General features: G+C 37.7%; 1 protein-coding gene across 1 annotated transcript in view; it reads right to left on the bottom strand.

Moving 5' to 3' along the window:
- Positions 1 to 11935, bottom strand: part of LRIG2 (leucine rich repeats and immunoglobulin like domains 2) — a 47195-nt gene extending 35260 nt beyond the window's left edge. The window contains exon 1 of the mRNA XM_026675164.2: positions 11619 to 11935. Within this exon, the coding sequence (XP_026530949.1) occupies positions 11619 to 11833 (215 nt within the window). The 5' untranslated portion in view covers positions 11834 to 11935. The remainder of the gene's footprint in view (positions 1 to 11618) is intronic.
- Between the last annotated feature and the right edge of the window lie 11382 nt (positions 11936 to 23317).

The raw sequence follows: 23317 nt of genomic DNA on the forward strand, positions 1-23317 counted from the left end.
ACCACTTGAGAAATGGCCTGAGCAATAAGGGCCTTAAGATCCTCTGATAATTCTGGGGCCACTCTATCTGCTGAGCGCATCCCCGCTGCAGTTGAGTAAAAGTGGCCTTAGGTGTTCCAGTCCTGTCTCTGATCTGCAATTCTGCAGGACAAAGAAGCATGCAATCAAAAGGAAATCTCTGAGTCTAGATTTCCTCAGGAGGAGGGATAAATTCCTGCTCCCTATCTCCCTCTGGTGACCAAGCCCAAGTCCTGTGCTTATGGCTGTTGAGGGAAGGGACTAATGGGTCTTGGCTGTGGGGAGGGGGGATACCTCTCCTGATATGCTTGCTTTTTGAGCTCTGGAGACCTGCTTTTCCAGTGCTCTTTGTCTTCTTTCTTCTGCTCTTGTGGGCTTTCTGGAATAAAGAGGCTTTGCCTTTATCTTGTTAGCAGCCTCTTTACTTGCAGATCTGGCCTTCCTAGGGCTCTACTTGGATCGTTTAGCACTCGTGGGCTCCATGCTGCCTTGGTCAGCCATGCTGCTATTGCCTAGATTGCTAGGAGGAGAGCTCTCTCAATCCTCCAATCCTGCTGCTCCAAATGGAATTCAAAGCCTGGAAGCCTTCCCTGGGCTGTGGCAATGGCGGCCCTACCAGTATCCTGTAAAGCCTGCACAACTCAACAAGCGGCCAAAATGGCTGCCACCGGTCCCAAAAATCAGCTGGAGATCGCAAAAACAAAAGTGGCTACTCCAGAGCTACCCAGTTAAGCATGGGAGAGCAACGATGTGCTGGGGAGATTGTGGCTTCAGCGCCCCCTCCGGGGGTGGGGGATCATTTTGGGGCTTCCCCTTGATTGCCTGGGCTGTTAGGCCTTCAATTGGTAGTTCAAAAAAAACAGAGCAGTCAGACATTCCAATTGCTGTTTTATGATGTTTTGGATACTTGAGGGAAGTTTGCAAAACTTTGGGGAATCCACACTTTAAACTGTTGCTTTCTGCTGAAATTGTTGGACCCAACCTTTGCCACGTCTCTATAGGGCCAAGACTGAGTCATGACTAGGGGACTTCCTGGCCCGACAGGAAGAGGCATGGCAAAGATTGATGACTCAGTCTCTGGGCAGAAAGGCAGATTCAACCCATATGTGTGGATTATCCCAAAGACATGCTGGAGAATGAAACCATGTTTTGTTAATCTCAATAACAGTCTTCTAAATAATCTGAATTATGGAAAAATATGCAACAGTTCATTAATTGGTAAACCAGAATCCAGGACTTTAGCATCCTTTGTCATTTGAATTCCATATTTCTTTTGTTCTTCACAGATATACCATAAGTTAATACTGTATAAATCAGCAGTGAAATCTAATTTACACCAGAATTTTCAGTACCAAACACTTCTTCTAAAAATGTGTTTTTGTTTGTTTCTGAACCTTTGTACAATTTAATGTAAATGTAAAACAATATTCTTTGTGGGAATGTGAATTTAGAAGTTATCCTACTTGGAATAGCCACCGAAAACTTGAAAGCCATTTTGGATTAGATTAAGTATGAACAAGAGGTGTTCCATTTCCAGTTAGAATACTTTTATCATTTCAAATTCAGAACAGCTTGAGACATTTTTCAAATCCCTAATGACATTTTCACCTCATCAATAACCATGAAATGTCCACAGCACATTCTTGTAAATAGTGTATCAGAAACAAATGAAATGCACAAGGTTAAGTGTAATAATCATGGTACGTTTTGTTAATCGTAAGAGTCAGTGTATGAAGTGGGTGGCTACATAAATGTAATAAATAAAAAATGAAAATGGTTTTAAATAAAGAATTACTAAATAGGAATTACTTAGACACATTGTTCTGATAGGAATCTGCTCTTTAGACCAGGCTTTTGCAACTAGGATTTCACAATAAATCTCTAGAGGTTCCATGAGATCATGACTGAAAAAAAACCTCTTTTTAACTTTGTGTGCCACAAAATGCTAGTGCTCACAGTGGTAGAAATATTTATGCACCATGATTCAACTGCCAGCTGCTGCTTTGCTGTTGTAAATATAAAATATGGATTGTGTAGACTAGATGCGAATAGTATTTTGAATTGGGCAAGAGAAGATTCTCAACCCTGAGAACAGAAAATTATTTCAAGGATTCCATCAGGGTAAAAAGGTTGAGAAAGGCTGCTTTAGCTATTGGATATTACTAACTCCGGTGTTCTCTTTGTTATTTGGCCTGTTATCTGGCTTGTTATTTTAATGAACTAGAAAGTTTACCGTGAAGGCTTAAAAAACAAAAACAAAATAGTACTTAATATCACTGACATATTTTTTTCTACAAAATTTAACCCCACCCAGATTGATTTCTTACTTTTTAATTTTTTAATTAAGCAAAACTTCCTTACATGGTTGTTATATTTCAAAGCATGTTGGCAAGGAAAGTATTAGTTTGGCAATGATGAAATAATTCATCTTAATTGCTTTATAATTTCCATTAACAGCATATAAACAAAGTGTGATATGTTTATACACAAACTATTAATTTTTAAGTTTCCAGATGTAACATGAAAACTATTTGGGATAAAAACAAAGACTGTTGCTAGCCTAGAAGTGGAGAAATTGGAGACTAAGGATTGTAATGTAAGTTTATTGTACCTTTATCTTTAGTGTATGTTTTGCCTTCTTGTTCCCAAATGCAAAATGTACCTATGGAAGAAGCTGAAGTCAACAACGACATAAATGTAGTTTTACTGTTACATTATCAACAAACTATACTGCAAGGTGAGAACTTTGTGGTTATTTGAGTATGCAGTGTTTTCATTTTTTGTCAAAAACATTTAATTTTTAAAATAATCCCATTTTTTTCTGTAAACTGCACTGTAAGATGAAGGTAAAGGTTCCTCTCGCACATATGTACTAGTCATTTCCAGCTCTGGGGGCTGTGCTCATCTCCATTACAAAGCGGAAGACCCAGCGCTGTCTGAAGATGTCTCCATGGTCATGTGGCCGGCATGACTAAATGCCAAAGGCGCACGGAATGCTGTTACTTTCCCACCAAAGTGCTCCCTATTTTTCTATTTGCATTTTTACATGTTTTCGAACTGCTAGGTTGGCAGAAGCTGGGACAAGTAACGGGAGCTCACTCCGTTACACAGTTCTAGGGATTTGAACCGCCAAACTTCTGACCTTTCTGATCGACAAGCTCAGTGTCTTAGCCAATGAGCCACCGTGTCCCATCTAAACTGCACTGTAGGTCATACTAAAAACTCAATACCTCCAAATATGTGTGATACCATGAACGATGGAGAATCCAAATACACACACACTCTTCTCTCTCCTATTTAGGTCATAAGAGTGGCAAAATTAGGACAAATCCAATGTTTCCATTGTTCACTCACATCTCCGAGAACAAAGAAATTGCAACAAACCCTTGTTAAAACTTTTCTGATGTGTGCAACCTATGAAACTTTTAAAAATCATATTAACATCATAGAAAATTAATTTCAAATAATTTAAAGAAACCCTCAACTGGTTTATTAGAACAGGATTTTCCAGTTTAGTATGTCAAAGGTTGTGTATATAATTAATATCCATTTCATTAATTTCCTGTAAAAAAGATTATGTTATATGAATCCTTTAACTACTGTGGAATGTCAGAAACAACAATAGCATCTGGTCTAACTAGATTGATCCAATGTAATCTAACTTGAATAAACTGCCAAGAATCCCTCTGCAATAAAACACATTTTTAAAATCTGCAACTCCTCCTTAAAAGGATTCTTCAGAACGTAGTTGATCCACATAACAATATTAAGAGAACCCCAGTTTACCTAAAGCATCAACATTTCTACAAATCACTTTTATATCTGTGACCCAATATTTTCCATTTATTGGTAATTTACAAATTGGAACTGCTATCAAAAAAGTTGTGATGATTCTATGAACTATTTATTTAAATAAAATGCTTTTTGATAAGGATTTATGATTGTTCTGTACAAAAAAAAAATCATTTGCATGTAACCTCATCATATAAAACACACTGTACTGAATATGAAAGAATGAGTCAGCCAGTTTGATTACATTATAAAGGCAGGGTATAATTTGCAAGAAGAAAATACAATTGATTTTAAAGACCATTGGTATTTCTGATGTCAGATTTGTGCCTGTTTATTCAATCAAACAGAAATTAGCAGTTTATTCAACACAAATCTAACATTAAACCTGACACTAAAATGGTATTATGAAAAAAAAAAGAAACAACTGAAAAACATTTCCAACTCCCAGGACATCTTTCTGCAGTCCTTACAGTAATTATTTGAATAAGGAAAGGAGTTAGCAAGAATAATTTGAATAATGGTGAACAAGAATCCATTAGGTTTAATATAACACCAGGCAAATTAAATAGATGTAAAGATTCCTAACTAAATATCAATACAGAATAAATGTAGTAAATATTAGTACAACCAATACAACATATTGATCAGTACAATACTACTTTGTTAATAGTGACCAATTTTGTTTTCTTATTATTTTCCTTTGTCTTTCTCACATGGTATTTACCAAATTTGATTTACTTTGGCACCCTTTCAAGTATGCTTAGAATGTAACCCCAATTTGGCATTATTTAAGAATCCAGGTTTTTCACCGTTTATTTCTGGATTTAATTTACAAACAAGAAGCACCAGTTTGAATGCAAATCCAGAACGGGCAGCAAGGGCAATCATGCTCCTCTTTTTACATGTAAATCTGTCCATTTATTCAGATCATTTTAATTAGAAATTTGGGGGATATGAACTAGGAAACAGGAAGAAAAATTATTAAAAAATTAACATTACCCAGAATAGAAGCTAAACTGCGTACATGCCCCAAACATGATCATTATATTTCATCTTAGCTATGAGGCTGAGAAGTAATGACTACTGCTTTTGTTTCCTGTATACTACATTTTAAAACGAAGCATGTAATGAAGAATACCAGCTATTTAGCCAAAAGCTGAAGGCATTATATCAAAAAAAAATTCAGGTAGCTTCAGATTTTATTTATTAAAAAAAAAGTTAGAAAATGAAACTCTTCATAGCATTAAACATCAAAAGTAACTGCTGTAGTAAAATTATATGAAAAAATGAAATGAAGTAGTTTCAGAATGAAATTATTCCTCAAAGTTGATGTATTCCAAATAGTATAAACCAAGTTTTTCAAGATGTGATCTTTCCAAAAAGTTTCAAAGTACACTGCTCAAAAAAATAAAGGGAACACATAAGACATCCTAGATCTGAATGAATGAATTATTCTCATTAAATATTTTGTTCATTACATAGTTGAATGTGCTGACAACAAAATCATACAAAAATTATCAATGGAAATCAAATTTAGCAACCCACGGAGGTCTGGATTTGGAGTTACACTCAAAATTAATGTGGAAAAAATCACTACAGGCTGATCTAACTTTGATGTAATGTCCTTAAAACAAGTCAAAATGAGGCTCAGTAGTGTGTGGCCTCCACATGCCTGTATGACCTCCCTACAACGCCTGGGCATGCTCCTGATGAGGTGGCGGATGGTCTCCTGAGGCAGATCCTCCCACACCTGGACTAAAGCAGCCCCCAATTCCTGGACAGTCTGTGTTGCAACGTGGCGTTGGTGGATGGAGCGAGACATGATGTCCCAGATGTGCTCAATTGGATTCAGGTCTGGGGAACAGGCGGGCCAGTCCATAGCATCAATGCCTTCGTCTTGCAGGAACTGCTGACACACTCCAGCCACATGAGGTCTAGCATTGTCTTGCATTAGGAGGAACCCAGGGCCAACCGCATCAGCATATGGTCTCACAAGGGGTCTGAGGATCTCATCTCGGTACCTAATGGCAGTCAGGCTACCTCTGGCGAGCACATGGAGGGCTGTGCAGCCCACTAAAGAAATGCCACCACACACCATTACTGACCCACTGCCAAACCAGTCATGCTGGAGGATGTTGCAGGCAGCAGAATGTTATCCACGGCGTCTCCAGACCCTGTCACGTCTGTCACATGTACTCAGTGTGAACCTGCTTTCCTCTGTGAAGAGCACAGGGTGCCAGTGGTGAATTTGCCAATCTTGGTGTTCTCTGGCAAATGCCAAACGTCCTGCACGGTGTTGGGCTGTAAGCACAACCCCCACCTGTGGATGTTGGGCCCTCATACTACCCTCATGGAGTCTGTTTCTGACCGTTTGAGCAGCCATATGCACATTTGTGGCCCGCTGGAGGTCATTTTGCAGGGCTCTTGCAGTGCTCCTCTTGTCCCTCCTTGCACAAAGGCGGAGGTAGCAGTCCTGATGCTGGGTTGTTGCCCTCCTACGGCCTCCTCCATGTCTCCTGACATACTGGCCTGTCTCCTGGTAGCACCTCCATGCTCCGGACACTACGCTGACAGACACAGCAAACCTTGCCACAGCTCGCATTGATGTGCCATCCTGGATGAGTTGCACTACCTGAGCCACTTGTGTGGGTTGTAGACTCCGTCTCATGCTACCACTAGAGTGAAAGCACCACCAGCATTCAAAAGTGACCAAACTATCAGCCAGAAAGCATAGGAACTGAGAAGTGGTCTGTGGTCACCACCTGCAGAACCACTCCTTTATTGAGGATGTCTTGCTAACGGCTTATGCTTTCCACCTATTGTCTATTTGCACAAACAGCATGTGAAATTGATTGTCAATCAGTGTTGCTACCTAAGTGGACAGTTTGATTTCACAGAAGTGTGATTGACTTGGAGTTACATTGTGTTGTTTAAGTGTTCCCTTTTTTTGAGCAGTGTATATATACAAAGAACACTTTTCATTTAAATCCTGATGAATATATATACAAATAAAATGTCCTCTGATCTGAGTTCAACTGCTGATGATTTCATGAATACATCTACATATTTTACTTAGCAATAATATGGAAATGGCCTGCTTCTGGGATTTTTAAAAATCTCATTTTCCAATCTAGTTTATAGTATTGGAATATTTTGGTAGTCTGTTATCTATGTATTTATGAGGCCTAATCCTTCCTATTCTGTATTTCTGAGTAATTCAAGTTAGATAGGTCCTGCTATCTAGCTGTATAGGTAATCCTCAAGTTGTCCATTCATTCAGCAATGCTTTAAAGTTTTGACAAATGAGAAGCCCTCAGTCACATTAACGTGATTATCAGTGTTCCCTGCTGCCTTTCCACAAGCAAAGTCAATGGAAAAGATAGCAGGAAGCTGGAAGTCGTGGTCACATGAGATCCTTACATTAACAACCTGAATAGTCCTTGCTTAATGGCAACTGGGACTGCCATCAGTAAGTAATGTGGTCATGTGACATCATGTTTATGACCAGGTCACTTAGTGATGGCAATTCTAGTCCCAATGCCATTGTAAGCTGAAGACCACCTCTACACAGGTAACAGTAAAATCATTCAAATGAAAGTAGCTATTCTGGAATATATGCAGTCTGGTTTGTGCTTACTTATTTAAAGGTAAAATGAAAGTGCTAAAATGTTATTCAACAGTATTTATCACCAAATACATACCAGATACATAGTCACAGATAAAAATATAATTGTGAGAAGATTACTAAGCTTCTAGAATCTAGGGCTTTCTTATTCTAATATACTACATCATACTCATCACAATATTTTTTTCTAAAAGCCTAACATTCATTTCTACTTGTAGTATGCCTAGTATACATATAGTTACATAACAGGACAAAGTCACAGATTTATTACACAGGTTGCAAAATGAATTGCCACATCCCAGTAGTTCCCTTATTTTAATAAAACAAACCCTACACTTAGAACCAGAACACTGTTTGAAAATTGAAATCATATGCAAGGATGGCACATTTATTGTTTTTCTCAATTAAACTAATTCTAGTTTACACCTAGCAGTAATTAAATACATATATTCAATTATGAAAGCAACAGAAAATTCCTTTGTTATTGGGCAGTTTTCTGTGCATACATTACAGCCAAGTCCACTGAATTCAGTAAGACTTAGAAGCAGCTATTTGAGTTCCTTCTGGATGAAAAGGGCTATAAATTAAATAATCAGTTATGATTAGGCTGCAAGATCTCCTATTCAGAAGTATGAACTCTAGTTAAGTAAATGATCTCTGTATTTATAATCATTGCCTTTATAAACATAATCAGAATTTAAGCTTTTTCAGTAATTTAAGAATTTAAGTAAAGCCACAGATCCCATTAAATTATCTAAATAGATATAAATGTACATATATCATCTGCCAACGGAGCATATTACTTTGTGCATTTTGACAAACTGAATTCAAACCTATGAATCTTAAACTGAAATAAATGTTAATCTTTAAATTGCTGTTAATAAGTTCTTTTTTGAATATCATGAAGTTGCTTTGGCCCACCCTTTGCTTTGTCTGACAGGTTTAGAAAACGGATGAATAACTCTCCCAAATTTCTCCAACTTGAATAATATTCATGTATTTCAAATCACCTAATAGGCAATTAACTTAGTTAAAGGGCAGCTGATCTTGGTCAAGCTCAAAACCCAAATAGGTTAATTATGATTGTTATTTGGACTTGTATCTAAGAACTCCAGATTGTAGAATAAGCTGTGGAGTCAAAAAACTCACAATAGTAAACTAGCTTTCTATTATGCCAACAAAAGCACATTAATGTTTCAATGTAATATCAGATTGTCTCCATTATACACAGGGAATATCGGGAATATCAGATTGTCTCCATTATACACAGCACGAGGCTTCTAAATAGCAGACAAACTAGTTTTCATGAGTAAAGTACTAAGACTACCTAGGAAAGATCAGAAACAAGTTTATCTCATAATCAGTCTCAGAACTAAGAGGCACCACCCTCCACAAAACACTATTCACATAAGTAGGTATATTCACATTTTACATATAATTTGCATATTTGTTGCAACATAAATAAATCAGCATCACTTTGCCCTGTTCTACTTGTCTTAATATTTTGTCTTCATAAAGTGAATATTTGTCACATATCTATCCCACCCATAACAAAACTAGGCAGATCAATAATACAATCTTAAACCTGTTTGAAAGCCATTTCACTCCTCAATAAATCATAGAACTAGTATCAATTTTCCAAGACTCATTTGAGAAAGTTTTCAATGACAGTAAATTAATATACAACATGCATATGGAGGCTTGTAATGGAACTCTGTAAAAGAACACAATCTATTCTGAGGAACTGTCCAAAAATTTGTCTTTCAGGAATCAGAAGCCATGAAGAGAAGATTTATGTGAGAAGACTGAACAATGAACCACTGAAACAGGTTGACACAAGGCATATAATTATGTTTAATAATTAATAATAAAAAATTCAAACAAAAAACTTATAACTTGAGCCAGTTTTTCACTCCAAGATGTAATTAAATATTCCAGATATCTGTCCAATATATCTAGAAAGAATAAGATTGAAATATCTTAAAAAACCATCTATGGTTTTTTACAAACAAGTCCTGCTGTATTGAACAAAACGACTGCTTAATCTAGTATTCTGTTCTCACAATTACCAATAATATGAATATGGGAATCTTACAAACAGAAAATTGGCCTCTACCCAGCAGCTAGTATAGTATATGAAAGGATAGTTCTGTATAACTATCATTATTAGTTGCCACTGATAATTTTATACTCCATAAATTAGTCTAATCTTCTTTTAAAACTGCCTTAATGACCATAATTTATTCTGAGAAAGGAAATTATGTTATTGTTAAGACTAATTTCCTTTTACTTGCCATTGATCTTGTACAATTCAACTTAGTTTAATTAGGCTCTCGTATTGGAAAAAGAAAAAAAATCTGTGAATTTTTGCCAAGCCATGCATAATTTTATACTCCTCAGTTATCTCTCTCTTTAAGCTGCACTTTTTTTTTAAAAAAATGTCACTTTTGCATTTGGGAGTTACCTTTGCCAGTACTTTTTTGAGCCATACAATATTTTTTGGAGTGAAACTGCATACAATATTCCAAATTTGATAACTTAATAGATTTTTAACAACAAAAATATTAAATCTATTTTAACACTTTTGCTAATATTTTTCTCGTACATAGCTGTGACATACAGTACGAGGCTGAGGTACTATGACCTCAAGTTTCATTTTCTGGAGTTTACAATGAGTGTGTAAATGAAATTATAGTTAAGAGGTATGGACATAACATCACAGAGGATGTACATGAGTTTTCTCAAAGTTCTGTAACTTTAATCATTAATTTTCTGGAGATAAGCATAAACAGACAGGTGGTACTGCAGATGACAATTTATTATTCAGTATACTCAAAACAAAACAAAACCTGAATTGAGGAATACTCCAATGCAACAGGAAAAACAGAGAGAAAAATGAGAAATGTGGCTCAGTTTAATAAAACATTATCTGTTTGGGCGAAATAAATTTACATGAAAAGCAAAGAATTTATTAAATTATTTTAAACCAATACAATTTTCTTAGGGCACAATTGACAGAATTTCTGACAGTTCACCGTCAACTGTCCTGTAGCTAATAGCCTTGGAGTATGCATGTCAAAATAATTCCGAAAACTCTCCTTTATTTGGGTTTTAGAGAGAGAGAGGGGGGGAGGGAGGGAGGGAGGGAGGGAGGAAGGAAGGAAGGAAGGAAGGAAGGAAGGAAGGAAGGAAGGAAGGAAGGAAGGAAGGAAGGAAGGAAGAAAGAAAGAAAGAAAGAAAGAAAGAAAGAAAGAAAGAAAGAAAGAAAGAAAGAAAGAAAGAAAGAAAGAAAGAAAGAATTAATTCTTTATTGGCCAAGTGTGATTGGACACACAAGGAATTTGCCTTGGTGCAAATGCTCTCAGTGAACATAAAAGATACATTGTCAAGAGTCAAGAAACCTTGTTTTGGTGGCTTTGAATTATTGACTTCTAGCAAATACATGGATAAGTCCATGTAATTTTCTTGGCAACTTTTTCTACAAGTGGTTTGCCATTGTCATCTTCCTAAAGCTGAGGTCATTGAGGCCCAAGATCATTAAGTGGGAATGGCAGGACTAGAATTGGTGTCTAATTGGCCTCAGTCTTAATACCTAGAGACCAAACTGGCTCTCAGAAATCTGATAGATGTCTTAATATTAGAGTGCAGATTTTAACATCCGACCAAAATAACACACCCCACCAAAATTTTACTGCCAGTAAGCCAGTAGGGTTCAAGCAAACCTACTGAAATTAGGCCATTTGAAGAAACAAATTGCACAAGTTGCAGGATTTCTCTTGCTCCCTGGAACTTTTAAAACACTGTGAGTTGATCATAACTCTATAAATTGAAAGACTACAAAATGCAATTTTAAGAGGAGAATTAGGGAACGGTAAAGGGAAGAAAAAACTAGGCAAGATGTTTTGATGCACAGCAACCCAGCATCTCTGATTGTTTATATATATAAAAAACTCGCCTTGTCTCCCAATCCAGATAAAGTAACGAACGCAAATGTCTATTTGCGATCTTGCCAAAGAAAACTCTTTTAACAATCAAACCTCCGGGAGAAAATCTACTGTTTCCAAGGGAAAGAGCAGGTACCAGGTCCCCCACTCGGCCCTGAAGCAACCAAGGGAAGCCTTCCAGACCGGCTAACAAACGGACAGAGAGGCAAGACCCCAGACCCGACAGGAGGGATACTTACAGCGCGGTGATGCTGCGAGGCAAAGGAGGCAGCAGGCCTGGTTCTAAGCTCCGACCCGACAGGCGGAGGCGGCTGCAATCCAACACACCGCGCCGGCAAGAACAAGGCGCGGCGGCGGCGCAAGGTTCCCCCGCAGCCTCCCGCAGCAGCACTACCAGCATCAAAGGTAACAGCGGCCTGAACGCCCCTGGGCCAATCTCCTCGCCCCGCCGCATTCTCTTCCCCCCTCTTGCGCGGGGTCTGCCGCCCCGCAGGTCTCGTCAGGCCGCGCAGTTGCGAACTGGCCTTCGCGCAGGCCGAACCGGGAGGAGCCAAGCGGGGCCTTGCTGAGCGCACGCGCAGCAAGCATTAAAGAAGCCGACGGGAGGAGCGTTCGCGAGGGGGAGGGCCATAAGGAGAGTGGGCGGGGTTTCGTCATTGACAGTTGGAAGGACGGAAGTGGGGGGAGTTTCTGGGGAAGGTGGAGCAGGGGGCGGGGGGAGGAAAATTTTCGTTTATGCTCGGAGTTAAAATTATGGTTTGTAGTGGCTATTAGTTTTGGAGCAAATGTGAACTGGCTGTAATCTTCTCTCTGCCGTAGAAAAGCCATTTGCTGTCTTTTTGTGTCTTTCCGTCCGTCCCGAGTTCTCCTTGAGCTTCCAGCACTTCTTTGATTCTTAAACTTATTCAAAAGTACCATCTTTTTTATATCCGTGTGATGTCTAAAAACAGTTTGTAACTTTAGCTCGATATATTTTTGCTTGAAAACGAAATAAATCAACATCAGTAGGAATATTCTTCTGCAAAATACTACCGTATGTGGAATATACTAAACAAAATATAGGGAGTGGGAATAGTGATACGAACAAGTTTGGATCTTGACAGTTTTACATTGCTATATGGTTTATCAATTGCACAGCCAAATTTTTCGAAGCCAACATTTTGTATTATAAATGCACAAATTGCACAACTATGAATGTAATCTCTGAAGAGGCTATAACATCCCTTCTACAAACATTTGATTAAAGCATTTCTGTTTGCTGATATTTTGTGGTCTAAGGATTATCAGACAAGATCTAGTCTCCCTAATTTAAAAGGAAGGATTACAGTAATGATTCATGCTTCAAATTCACATTTGCACTGGATCCATTTCCCCCCCAATTTCATTGTTACAAATATACCATTTATTGTATGCATACTCATCACTCATATTCTTTTTTGATGCAATTGAAAAACAAACATCCCCATCTGATCACCATTCTTATTCATTTGTAGGTCTCCCAATAGCTAGTCATTAGTAGGTCTCTTATTCTCTAATCTCATTGTCGGTGAGTTCATATTTTCTTAACAATAATTTTGACTTCTGGATCCCGGGTGACATTAGTTTTAAAAGTTGCATGTGTCCCGTCCCCCCATTCTCCCAATTTCATTATTGTCCATCACTAAAGCAATGTTTCTTAACCCTGGCAATTTGAAGATGTGTGGACTTCATCTCTCAAAATTCTCCAGCCAGCTTTTTGGGAGGTAAACTCCACAGATCTTCAAGTAGCCAATCTATGGATTCTTGCTTACATAGGGCCACACAACAATCTAAATAAGATCAGTTCTGGTTTTTGACTTTTAAACTTTTTCAGTTATAATTAAAATTCACTTTCCTGTATTCAAGATCAGCTGCTTTTCATCAAATGTTAATTATTTTCTCTTTTTAGTAGTTTTATAAGCATCCTTAGTTTCCTCCTTCCTTCCTTCTATAGAATAGAACAGAACAGAACAACAGGAGCTGGAAAACCTATACTATTTCAGATAAGTGGCTGTCTAGTCTCTTCTCAAAAACCTCCAGTGATGGAGCATCCAGAATTTCTGAAGCCAAGCTATTCCACTGGTTAATTGTCCTCACTGTTAGGAAATTTCTCCTTAATTCCAGCTCTTTGATTAGTTTCCAACCATTGTTTTTATTCATAGAATAAGAGTTGGAAGGGACCTTGGAGGTCATCTAGTCCAACCCTGTGCTCGAGCAGGAGAGTCTTCTCCAAATATTAGCCTCTACCTAGGATCAAACTCACAGTCTCCTGATTGTGAGAGGAGAGCTCCACCTCTAGGCCAATGGAGCTGTTCTTGTCCTGCCTTTGTCCTGGTGCTTTGTAGAATAATTTGATCCCTTATTCTGTTCCTCAAATATTGGAATATTGCTATCATGTCACCCCTAATTCTTCTTTTCTTTAGACTAGCCGAACCCAAATCCTGCAGCCATTCTTCATATGTTTTAGTCTCCAGGCCTTTTATCATCTTATTTGCTCTTTTCTGAACATTTTCCAAGGTTTCAACATCTTTTTTGTACTATGGTGACCAAACTTAGTTGCAATATTTCAGGTGTGGTCTTACGAGGGTTTTATAAAACGGTACTAATACTTCACATGATTTTGATTCTATGCCCCTGTTTATACAACCCAGGATTGTATTAGCTTTTTTGGCTGCTGCTGCACACTGCTGGCTCATGTTCAAGTGATCATTCACTAGGACTCCAAGGTCCCTCTCACACTTTATGTTTTTGATCCAGGTCTTGCTTAATATGTACGTATATCTTTGATTTTTCCTGCCTAAATGTAAAACTTTGCTTTTTTCCACATTAAAATTCATTTTGTTGGATAGGGCCCATTGTTCAAGTTTGTCAAGATCTTTTTGGACCCTGAGCTTGTTTCCTGGGGTGTTGGCTATACCTGCCAGTTTAGTGTCCCTTCCTTCCTTCCTTCCTTCCTTCCTTCCTTCCTTCCTTCCTTCCTTCCTTCCTTCCTTCCTTCCTTCCTTCCTTCCTTCCTTCCTTCCTTCCTTCCGTACCAGTTATTTCACTTACAGTTTAAGCTACAGTCATCTCCAATGGGCCCATCTTTGATCACATACAGTAGTTTTTCACATATACTAACATTTTTAATGGGTTAGAGAAATTGCATATTAGCCGTATTTGTACTTATAGCATATGCTACATAATGTAGCTTTCTCCTGTTATACTATGGCAGGTAAGTTGTCTACTCTGGAGAGATATTTTACATGTACAGGATTCCATCAACCAGAAGGTACATGCAAGAATATTTCTGAACTGAACCAAAAGTGCAGCTAATCCAATATCCTACAGGAGGACAATTAGATGCCTCTGGGAAACTCATGGGGGGCATGACTCTAATACATGCTCTCATTCAAGTTCTCAGCATCTATTACAATATTTTTATGATCACTCTAAATAAATTGTTGTTTCTGTGACTTCTCTAATATTTATCACTTAAGTGTTATTCTACTATCTTCTTCCTCTTGTTATAGGATGGTGGGAACACCATCAATATTTATTTAGTCTTTTAAAATAGGACATAGGAAAAAAGCAGTAATTATATTTCTGGTATAAATACATATAAAAGGAAATGTGGTTTGACAAACCTTGATTTGATTGACTATCTTGATTAAGATTTCAAGAATATTCTTGTGTATATTTACATTAATGTATTAATGTATTACATTAACTTTCTTTTAAAAGGAATGTGGACTACTTTTAATTCAATCACATGCAAAGGACTTCACATCTTTGGCTGTTAAATGACATACATGAGCTGCATAGCTATATTGTTAGTTGCTCAAAGGGATAATCAACAGTTGTTTTAAGCTTTGCAAAAAAAAAAAAGTAGATGGAAAAAGTATAAACTTTTTGTAGATGTTAAGCACCCTATACACAAGTGAGATGTCTAGAAGCATATTCCCCATGGCCCAGAGGAAGAATGGGACAGTTCATAATTTAGGATATTTCCTGTACTTCAAGCCCTATCAAGAACTTCCCAAGCAACATTCCATTAAATTCTCTGTATGTATTGGCAGGACAAGCTAGACAGGTGTTGCCAAAAAACAGGAAGAGACTAATTCCCTTCAGGTCCTGGATGGGTGGGGGCAACCCACCCAGGATGTGGCAACACCCTCTGTTTTGATCCCATGATTCCAGTATTTATTATGAACTTTCTTGGTTCCACTGTCAGCCTTGTATGGAAAACAAATAGCTTTCTGCCATCTGATTGCTTTGCTTTCTTGCTCAGACTTGCTCAATTTTCCTCTCTTCCCTCCGCCAAGATTTGTGGAATCTGGAATTCCAGAAACACTGAGCTCTTTGAGATTCCTATGACATTTTTGAGGAAGACAAGTTTATAGAGCTTGGTTCTGGTTTATATGTACTTATGTACTCACTTGAAACCTTTTATTATTATTATTTGCACAATATTTAGTACTATATGTCTGCTGAATAGTTTCTTCAGATGAACTTGATGGAGATTTGGTGGAATTCTTGTGTCACTTTTACCTTTGCTTATCTGCATATGTGCTTGTATGTGTGAATAGATTCAAAATTCTTTCTTTGCTCACTATATGAGCAGCCCAGCATCTCATTTTCTCTTTCTCTGAAATTCCCCTTCTATTTTTCCTCCTTCCTTTCTGTCCTACCTATCTTACATCATTTTCTCTTTCTCCCACTTTGGTTACTTGCTGTGTTGCAACAACATATACTGTACATTCATGCTTTATTCAATTAAATCAATTCCCTGGATTTACACCATACCCTGAATTAACAATACTGGCTGGATTCATATAATACACTGGGGTAAAATATGGTTAGTTTGTGGTTCAATGTGTCATGTGCAAACAGGTTTTTTCCCCACCTCATCACTATTTCCTTTCCTTATCAGTCTTTCCTCCAACTCCCTGAATCATCTCCTGCAACTTTCTTACCATTTGACTTTTATACTAATCTTTCCCCTCTGCCCTACCTCCACTAGGCGCTCATAGCAATATTTGTTTTCTTTTAACACTTTAATTTGAAAAATGGCCAGATGTCTGCTACATTTTTTTTTTTTTTTTTGGAAAAATACTTTATTAGTTTTACCTTTAAAAGAACAACACAGCTACAAGTTATGTACAACAAAAAGACAAACAGGCCTTAGCATAGGCCAAGAGGGAAAGAGAGGAAAGCCTAAGAGAGGAAAAAGGGAAGAGTAAGGAGGGGAAAGGTAGAGTAGGGAAAACAGTTAAAATAAAACCATATTTTGTGACTGTCTGTAAGATCTTTTCTTCTTCAAAAATATCGTCGGCGGTGCTTTTCATTATCTCTGCTTCGGAGGCCCTCGCCATAATTTTCCTAGAGGAAATCCATAATTTTCCTTTGGTTTAGCCAATTATACAAAGGATTCCAATTGTTGTAATAGGATGAGGATTCTTTATTTTTAATGCTTGGGTTAGTTTGTCCATTTGGCGCATTGTAAAATTTCCTGAATAACCATATGTTCAGTGGGAATGGAAGGTAATTTCCAGCACTGGGCGAATGCCAGTCTGGCTGCGGTTAAGATATGAATTACAATATACTTCGATTTTTGGGTATTTGTTTATCGAAAATTCCTAGAAGGAAGGACTCTGGTTTGTACTCTATTTGTTCCTTGGTTATTTCCTCTAGCCAGCGCCTAATTTTTGCCAGTACTTCTGGGTTTCCTTGCATGACCACCACATATGGAAGAAGGTACCTTCTATGCTTTGGCATTTCCAACAATTGGGGCTCGTGTTGGGGTGCATCTTCGCCAATCTCGAAGGGGGCAGGTGCCATCTATAAAACATTTTATATCGTTTTCTTTATAAGCTGCTGATTTCGTGATCTTAATGTTCCTGTTCCAGATCCTTTCCCATTCTGCTAGGGTAATGCTCCGTCTCACGTTTCTGCTCCACGCAATCATATTTCCTTTGACAATTTCTTGTTCTAGTTCAGTTTCTAATAAATGTTTGTAAAATTTAGATATATATTTTTGCTCGGTCCTAATAGAATTTTGTCTAAAGTCTGTAATTTATTGTAGATTCCAAATTCCTTAATACCTTGTTTGTATCTACTATGAATTTGAAGGTACACCACTGATCAATTATAAATCCTCGCTCTTGTAATTCTTGTCGTGTTTTCAGTTTTCCTTGTGGGTCTAATAAATTTTCGTACTTAATCATTTTAGTTATATCCAAATTATTAGGGTGTACTATCGCTTCCATTGGAGATAGCCAAATCGGTATTTTTAGATAGAGTTTTTTACGTACTTTTTCCAATTGGTTAATAAAGAGTCCCTGATAAGATGCCTATGGAAATATGATTGCCTGGGTTTCCCAGTTTCCCACAGAAAGGCATGCCATCCTTTCTGCATATCGTGGCCTTCTAATATTAGTGTTCTTTTGTTAGTTAAATTCACCCATTCCTTTATCCATAATAGGGTGGCTGCCTTATAATATATTTCCCAGTTTGGCGGGCCTAACCCTCCTCTGCTTTTCAAATCTTGTAGGGCTTTTACATTAATCCTAGCTTTTTTTCCCTGCCAAATAAATTTCAGTGTTATCTTGTTTAATTCCATAAAAAAAATTTATTTATTTAATTTGATTGGAATTGTCTGGAATAGATATAGAAATTTTGGCAGAATATTCATCTTAATCAGAGCAATCCTGCCCAATAAGGAAAGTTGTAATGTACTCCAGGAATCTAAATCTTTCTTGGATTGTTGGAGAAGTTTGTCATAGTTGTTTTCTTTTAATGATTTGCTTTGTGGAGTAAGCCAAATTCCTAAGTATTTAATTTTTTTGTCACCTGTATTCCCATTATTGTCTCTAGTTCTTTATTCTGGTCTCCTGTTAAGTTTTTAGACATTAATTTCGTTTTTCCCCTATTAATTTTAAATCCTGCGACTTCTCCAAATCGTTCTAGTTCTTCTAATAAGATATGTCCTTTTCTATGGGCTCCTCCAGAAAAAAAACCAAATCATCAGCGAAGGCTTGTACTTTATACTCTTCTGATTTAATCCTCAGTCCTCTAATTTCGAATTTTGCCTAATATACGTCAAAAGAGATTCTAGGGCAAATATGAAAAGCAGAGGAGAGAGAGGGCAACCCTGTCTTACCCCTTTTTCTATTTTTATCGGGCCAGTTTGTTCCCCATTTATTAGAATATTTGCCTGTTGGGTGTGGTAAATTGTAGTGACGACGTTTTCGAATCTAGTGTCGAGGTTCATATTGTATATTTTTGAATTAAAAATGCCAATTTAAATTGTCGAATGCTTTTTCAGCGTCCAAAAGCATAAATGCAAATTGTTTTTCCAGATGGGCTTGTAGAATTCTGAAATGTCTATCACTGTTCTTAAATTATTCTTAATTTGTCGAAATGGGAGAAATCCATTTTGATCTTCATGGATATGTGTGTTTAAAACCTGTTTTAGTCTATTGGCTATTATAGAAGAGAATAGTTTGTAATCTGCATTCAGGAGCGAGATTGGTCTATAATTATTAATAAGTCTATGTCTAGGTCCTCCTTCGGGATCAGCGAAATTAAGGCTCCCCTCCACGAGTCCGGCATCTTGGCTGCTAGGAGTACCTCATTGAATATTTCCAGTATCAGTGGTCCAATTTGTTCTATGATTATTTTGTAAAGTTCTATAGGTATCCCGTCCGGTCCTGGCGCTTTATTGTTACTTTGCTTCTCTATTGCTGACTTCAGTTCGGACCATGTTATATTTTTGTTTAATAATTCTATCTCTTCCTCTCCAATTGCTTTATCGTTCGCTTCCTCTAGGTATTTCATTATTTTGTCCTCACAGACTTCTTCCTTTTTGTATAATTTCCCGAAGTATTTAAAAGTGATCTCTTTTTCTTCTCTATCTCCTCTTGCAAATTGCCCTCTCGTCCATTAATTGGTGTATCAATCTTTTTCTTTCGTTTTCTTAAGTTTGTGGGCTAACCATCTCCCTGGCTTGTTTGCATGCTCAAAATAAATTTGTTTAGTCATTTTCAGACTAATCTCCAATTTTTCTTGTTCCAGTAAATTTAGTTTGTGTTTAGTTGTTATTAACTGATTCTGTATTCTTTGATTTTTGGGGTTCTTTTGTAGTTGGGTTTCTAAATCCTTAATTTCTTGTTGTAAGTTACTTTGTTGGGCATACTTTCTTTTATTTCTCATAGCATTGTAAGAGATTGTTGTTCCTCTTATAAATGCCTTCATTGTGTCCCATATATTTTGTTTCAAGTTAGTTCATTATTATTTTCCTTTAAGAAGAAGTTCAGTTCTTCTTTCACTTTATTAGTATATTCTTCTTCTTTTATTAAGTGAGTGTTAAGAGTCCATCTTCTCTTTGGTTTTCTTTTACCTCTCCAGGTTATTTGAATTGGGTTGTGGTCAGCCCAGTCGTTTGGTAAGATTTCGCTATCTTTGATTTCATTAATTAATTCACCATTTATCCAAGCCATATCTATTCTTGTCCAAATTTTGTGTGGGTTAGAGTAATAAGTAAACTGTTCTTTTTTTGGGTTTAGTTTTCTCCAGATATCTACCAGATTCAGTTCATTCATCATATCCTTACATGACTTTGAAAATTCTCTTTTTCCTTTTTTATTCTTACTCATGTTACTATGATCCTTCCGGTAGTCAGCTATAGAGTTAAAATCACCAATCAGACAAATATTGCCTTTTTCGAAATCTATTATTTTTTGGTGAACATGTTTGAAAAATTTACCTTGATCATCATTTGGGGCATAGATTACTACCAGTAAAAATGTAATGCCATTAATCGAAGTTTGTTCCACCAGAGTTCTTCCTTCAGGGTCCGCCCAGATTAACTCCGCTTTTAAATAATCTCTCACATATATTGCAATACCTTTCTTTTGTGCTCATCTGCTGGTGCTGTGAATAATTTTCCCAGTTTCGGACAATCTAGAAATTTCTCCTCACTTTTCCTAATGTGTGTTTCTTGTATGCAAATTATATCAACGTTTTGTTTTATTAGTTTAGTTAGAATCCTCTTCCTTTTAGCTCTTGAATTTAGGCCGTTTATGTTGATGGAAAGGATTTTACTTCCTTCCTCCATTTACTTAAGTCTGCCTCGCTTTTTGTCTCGTAATTATACGGCTCTCTTCTTGTAGGAGGTATGGGGATGTTTCTACTCTTTCTTGTTGTAAGTTGTCTTTTCCTTGAGTTTGGACGGGTCTTTCTTCCTTGTTCCTATGGCGGTTCCGATCTTCCTGCATGTTCCTTTGGGTTTCCTCCTTAGTGTGTTGATCCTCCGTGGTTGTTAGCTGTTCTAGAAAGTCTTGTGCTTGTTCTATTGAATCTATTTTAATTTTTCTTCCTTCCACCATATTAGCATCCCTTCTGGAATTTGCCATTTGAATGAAATTTCTTTTTTATTTAAGTGGTTAGCTAAAAATTTATATTTATGCCTTAAGTCCCTCACTTTTCTTGGAATCTGCTTGCGAACTATGATCTCTTTGCCCTTATATAATACTCTCTCATCTCTGGCCATTCTAACTATTAGGTCTCTCACGCATCTTCTTGAAAAGCGGATATGGATCTCCCTTGGGCACTGTGGACGCCTTGCGTAACTGGTATTTACCCTATAGACTTCGTCGAATTCTTTGAGTAAGTCATCTTTCTCTTTTCCAACTAGATCAGCCAACAAACCTGCCATTAATTGCTCTAGTTCTTCATTTTTGGATTCCTCCACGTTTTGGAACCTTAGGTATGCCGCTGCTCTGTCCATCTCAAGTTGGACCAAGGAATCTTCCATTTCTCTATTAACATTTTTAAAGCCTTCTTCAGTCCTTTCTAGGTTCCTCTCCGCTCGTTCTGTCCTCCTCTCTATTTCTTTTATTTTTATTTCAGTTCTTTCCATAGCCAATTGCATTGTCCCAACCTTATCTTCAACTTTCTGTATATCTGCTCTCATCTCCTCTTTTAATTTCCCCATTTCTTCCTTCAGTTCGCTAATATCGGCTCTGGTCTCATTGTGATTCCTAATCATAATCTCCTGCATTCTAGACATTGATTCTTGCAGGGATAATAGTGTCGCTTGCAGATTGGCATTAGTGACGGTCGGTTGTTTTTCTCCTGTCAAGGTCTCTTCTATAGTTTTCTGCGTTGTTGGGAGGCAGTTGCCAAAGTTGTAGTCAAGGTCTGGGTGTTCTTCCTTCCCGTTTTCAGGGCCGTGGTTGTTGTGGAAGTCATCTCTGATAAGATTTGTTTTTGCAATTGGATAATGTTAAGAATATTTTCCCAAATCACCATTCGATGTAATAGCCCTTTAAGTGTGATTGCAAGTCTATTTACTAAGCTTATACACCAAGTTATTTTAGATCTCTTTCTTCAACCCAATTTGTCGCTTAGGCACTTTAAATTCCAATTCAATAAAGTGTTATCACATACTATAAATAGAATATTATCAAATATTATGTATTAAGTATTATATATTGTTCTCTATACTAAGTTCATATACCAAAATTCATTAATTATATTTAACCCCTAATAAATCAATATCATATCAAATCAAACTTATTTACAGCTAACAAACAACTCTAAAATTTCTCACTCTGTATATACCTTTGTCCTATAATGTAATTAATATTCAAGGTTCCAGTTAATCTAAGTCAACCCAATTTAACAGACCTTCAAATTTTTGTATATTCAAAAGACTCTAATCAGTAAACCTAATAACAATAATAAGCAGTTTGCCTTTACATCTATATTTATAATTGTTATAGAGAGAAAGGAAAGACTAAGAGAGAAAGGAGAGAGAAAGGGTGCGGGAAGAAAAGGGTCTTTTAGATTTCAGGGAATCACTAGACACGTATCTGTGGGATTAGTTCCATAGAAAAACAAGTCTGAGTTGGAGCTGGTGTTATAGTCTTATAGTTTTTCTTCCTGGGCGCACCGAAGGAGCAGAGGGAGGAAGTGCTGACTAATTGCTGTCAGCGCTCAGCATTCAGTCTTTACCAGGATTCCGTCTGTCTCTTCCTTCTTCTTCTTCCCTCTTCTTCCTTTCTGTCAGCAATTGTCAGTCCACAATCACTTTGAGTGTCCGCCTCAAATCGATCCCTTTTAGAAATCAGTTTTGTAGGCAGTGTAGCTATAAAGAAGAGGACCTTACATATAAAAGTCAGTGCGTCACTATCTCGCCTCTACAGCTCGCTCTGCCCTCCTTCGCAGCTATAGTTCTCCCCTAGTCTTCTAGTCTTCTCAGGCGCTGATCCCAGATGGCAATCCACTCCCGAGCTTCTTAAAGATCCCACCGCCTTCCTCTCTCCTCGACAATCTTCTTCCAAACGCTCCAATCCACACTTTCATTTTAAGTGTTGAGCCATTCTGTCTGCGTTAATCCCCTTTCACTTTTCGAATCACTTTTCTAGCCGCTTGTCTCCAGCTTTCCCCACTGTTACTCACAATGAAAGAGGGAGAGTCAGACCAATCTCACTCACGGCTTTTGTAGTCCTTCTGCCCTTTTCAGCTCAGATCTTTCAGGCTGTCACTTTTCGCTTCGTCAGTTCGGTGACAGACGGGACTTTGGAGCCGCCATTAGCTGGCGGCTGGCTCAATCGCGCTGGTCTTAGAGGCTCTTCCTTCGTTTCTGGGAGTTGCCTTCCCCAAACAGCAACCCGGGGTCCTCTTTTCTGACACGAAGCTCTACGGGTTTCGTGTATCCACTGGGGATCCTCCAACGCGAGAAGAGGTGATCGAAAGCCACAGCTGGGCTTCTCCACCTCTGGACGTCCCTGTCCTGCCACCCCAACCTTCAAACTGCTTTTCTAGCCGCTTGTCTCCAGCTTCCCACCACTGTTACTCACAATGAAAGAGGGAGAGTCAGACCGATCTCACTCACGGCTTTTGTAGTCCTTCTGCCCTTTTCAGCTCGGATCTT

The sequence above is a fragment of the Notechis scutatus genome, chromosome 3 (assembly GCF_049901735.1).
Source record: "Notechis scutatus isolate UNSWTSFEM ecotype Mainland chromosome 3, rNotScu1.2, whole genome shotgun sequence".
NCBI lineage: Eukaryota > Metazoa > Chordata > Lepidosauria > Squamata > Elapidae > Notechis > Notechis scutatus.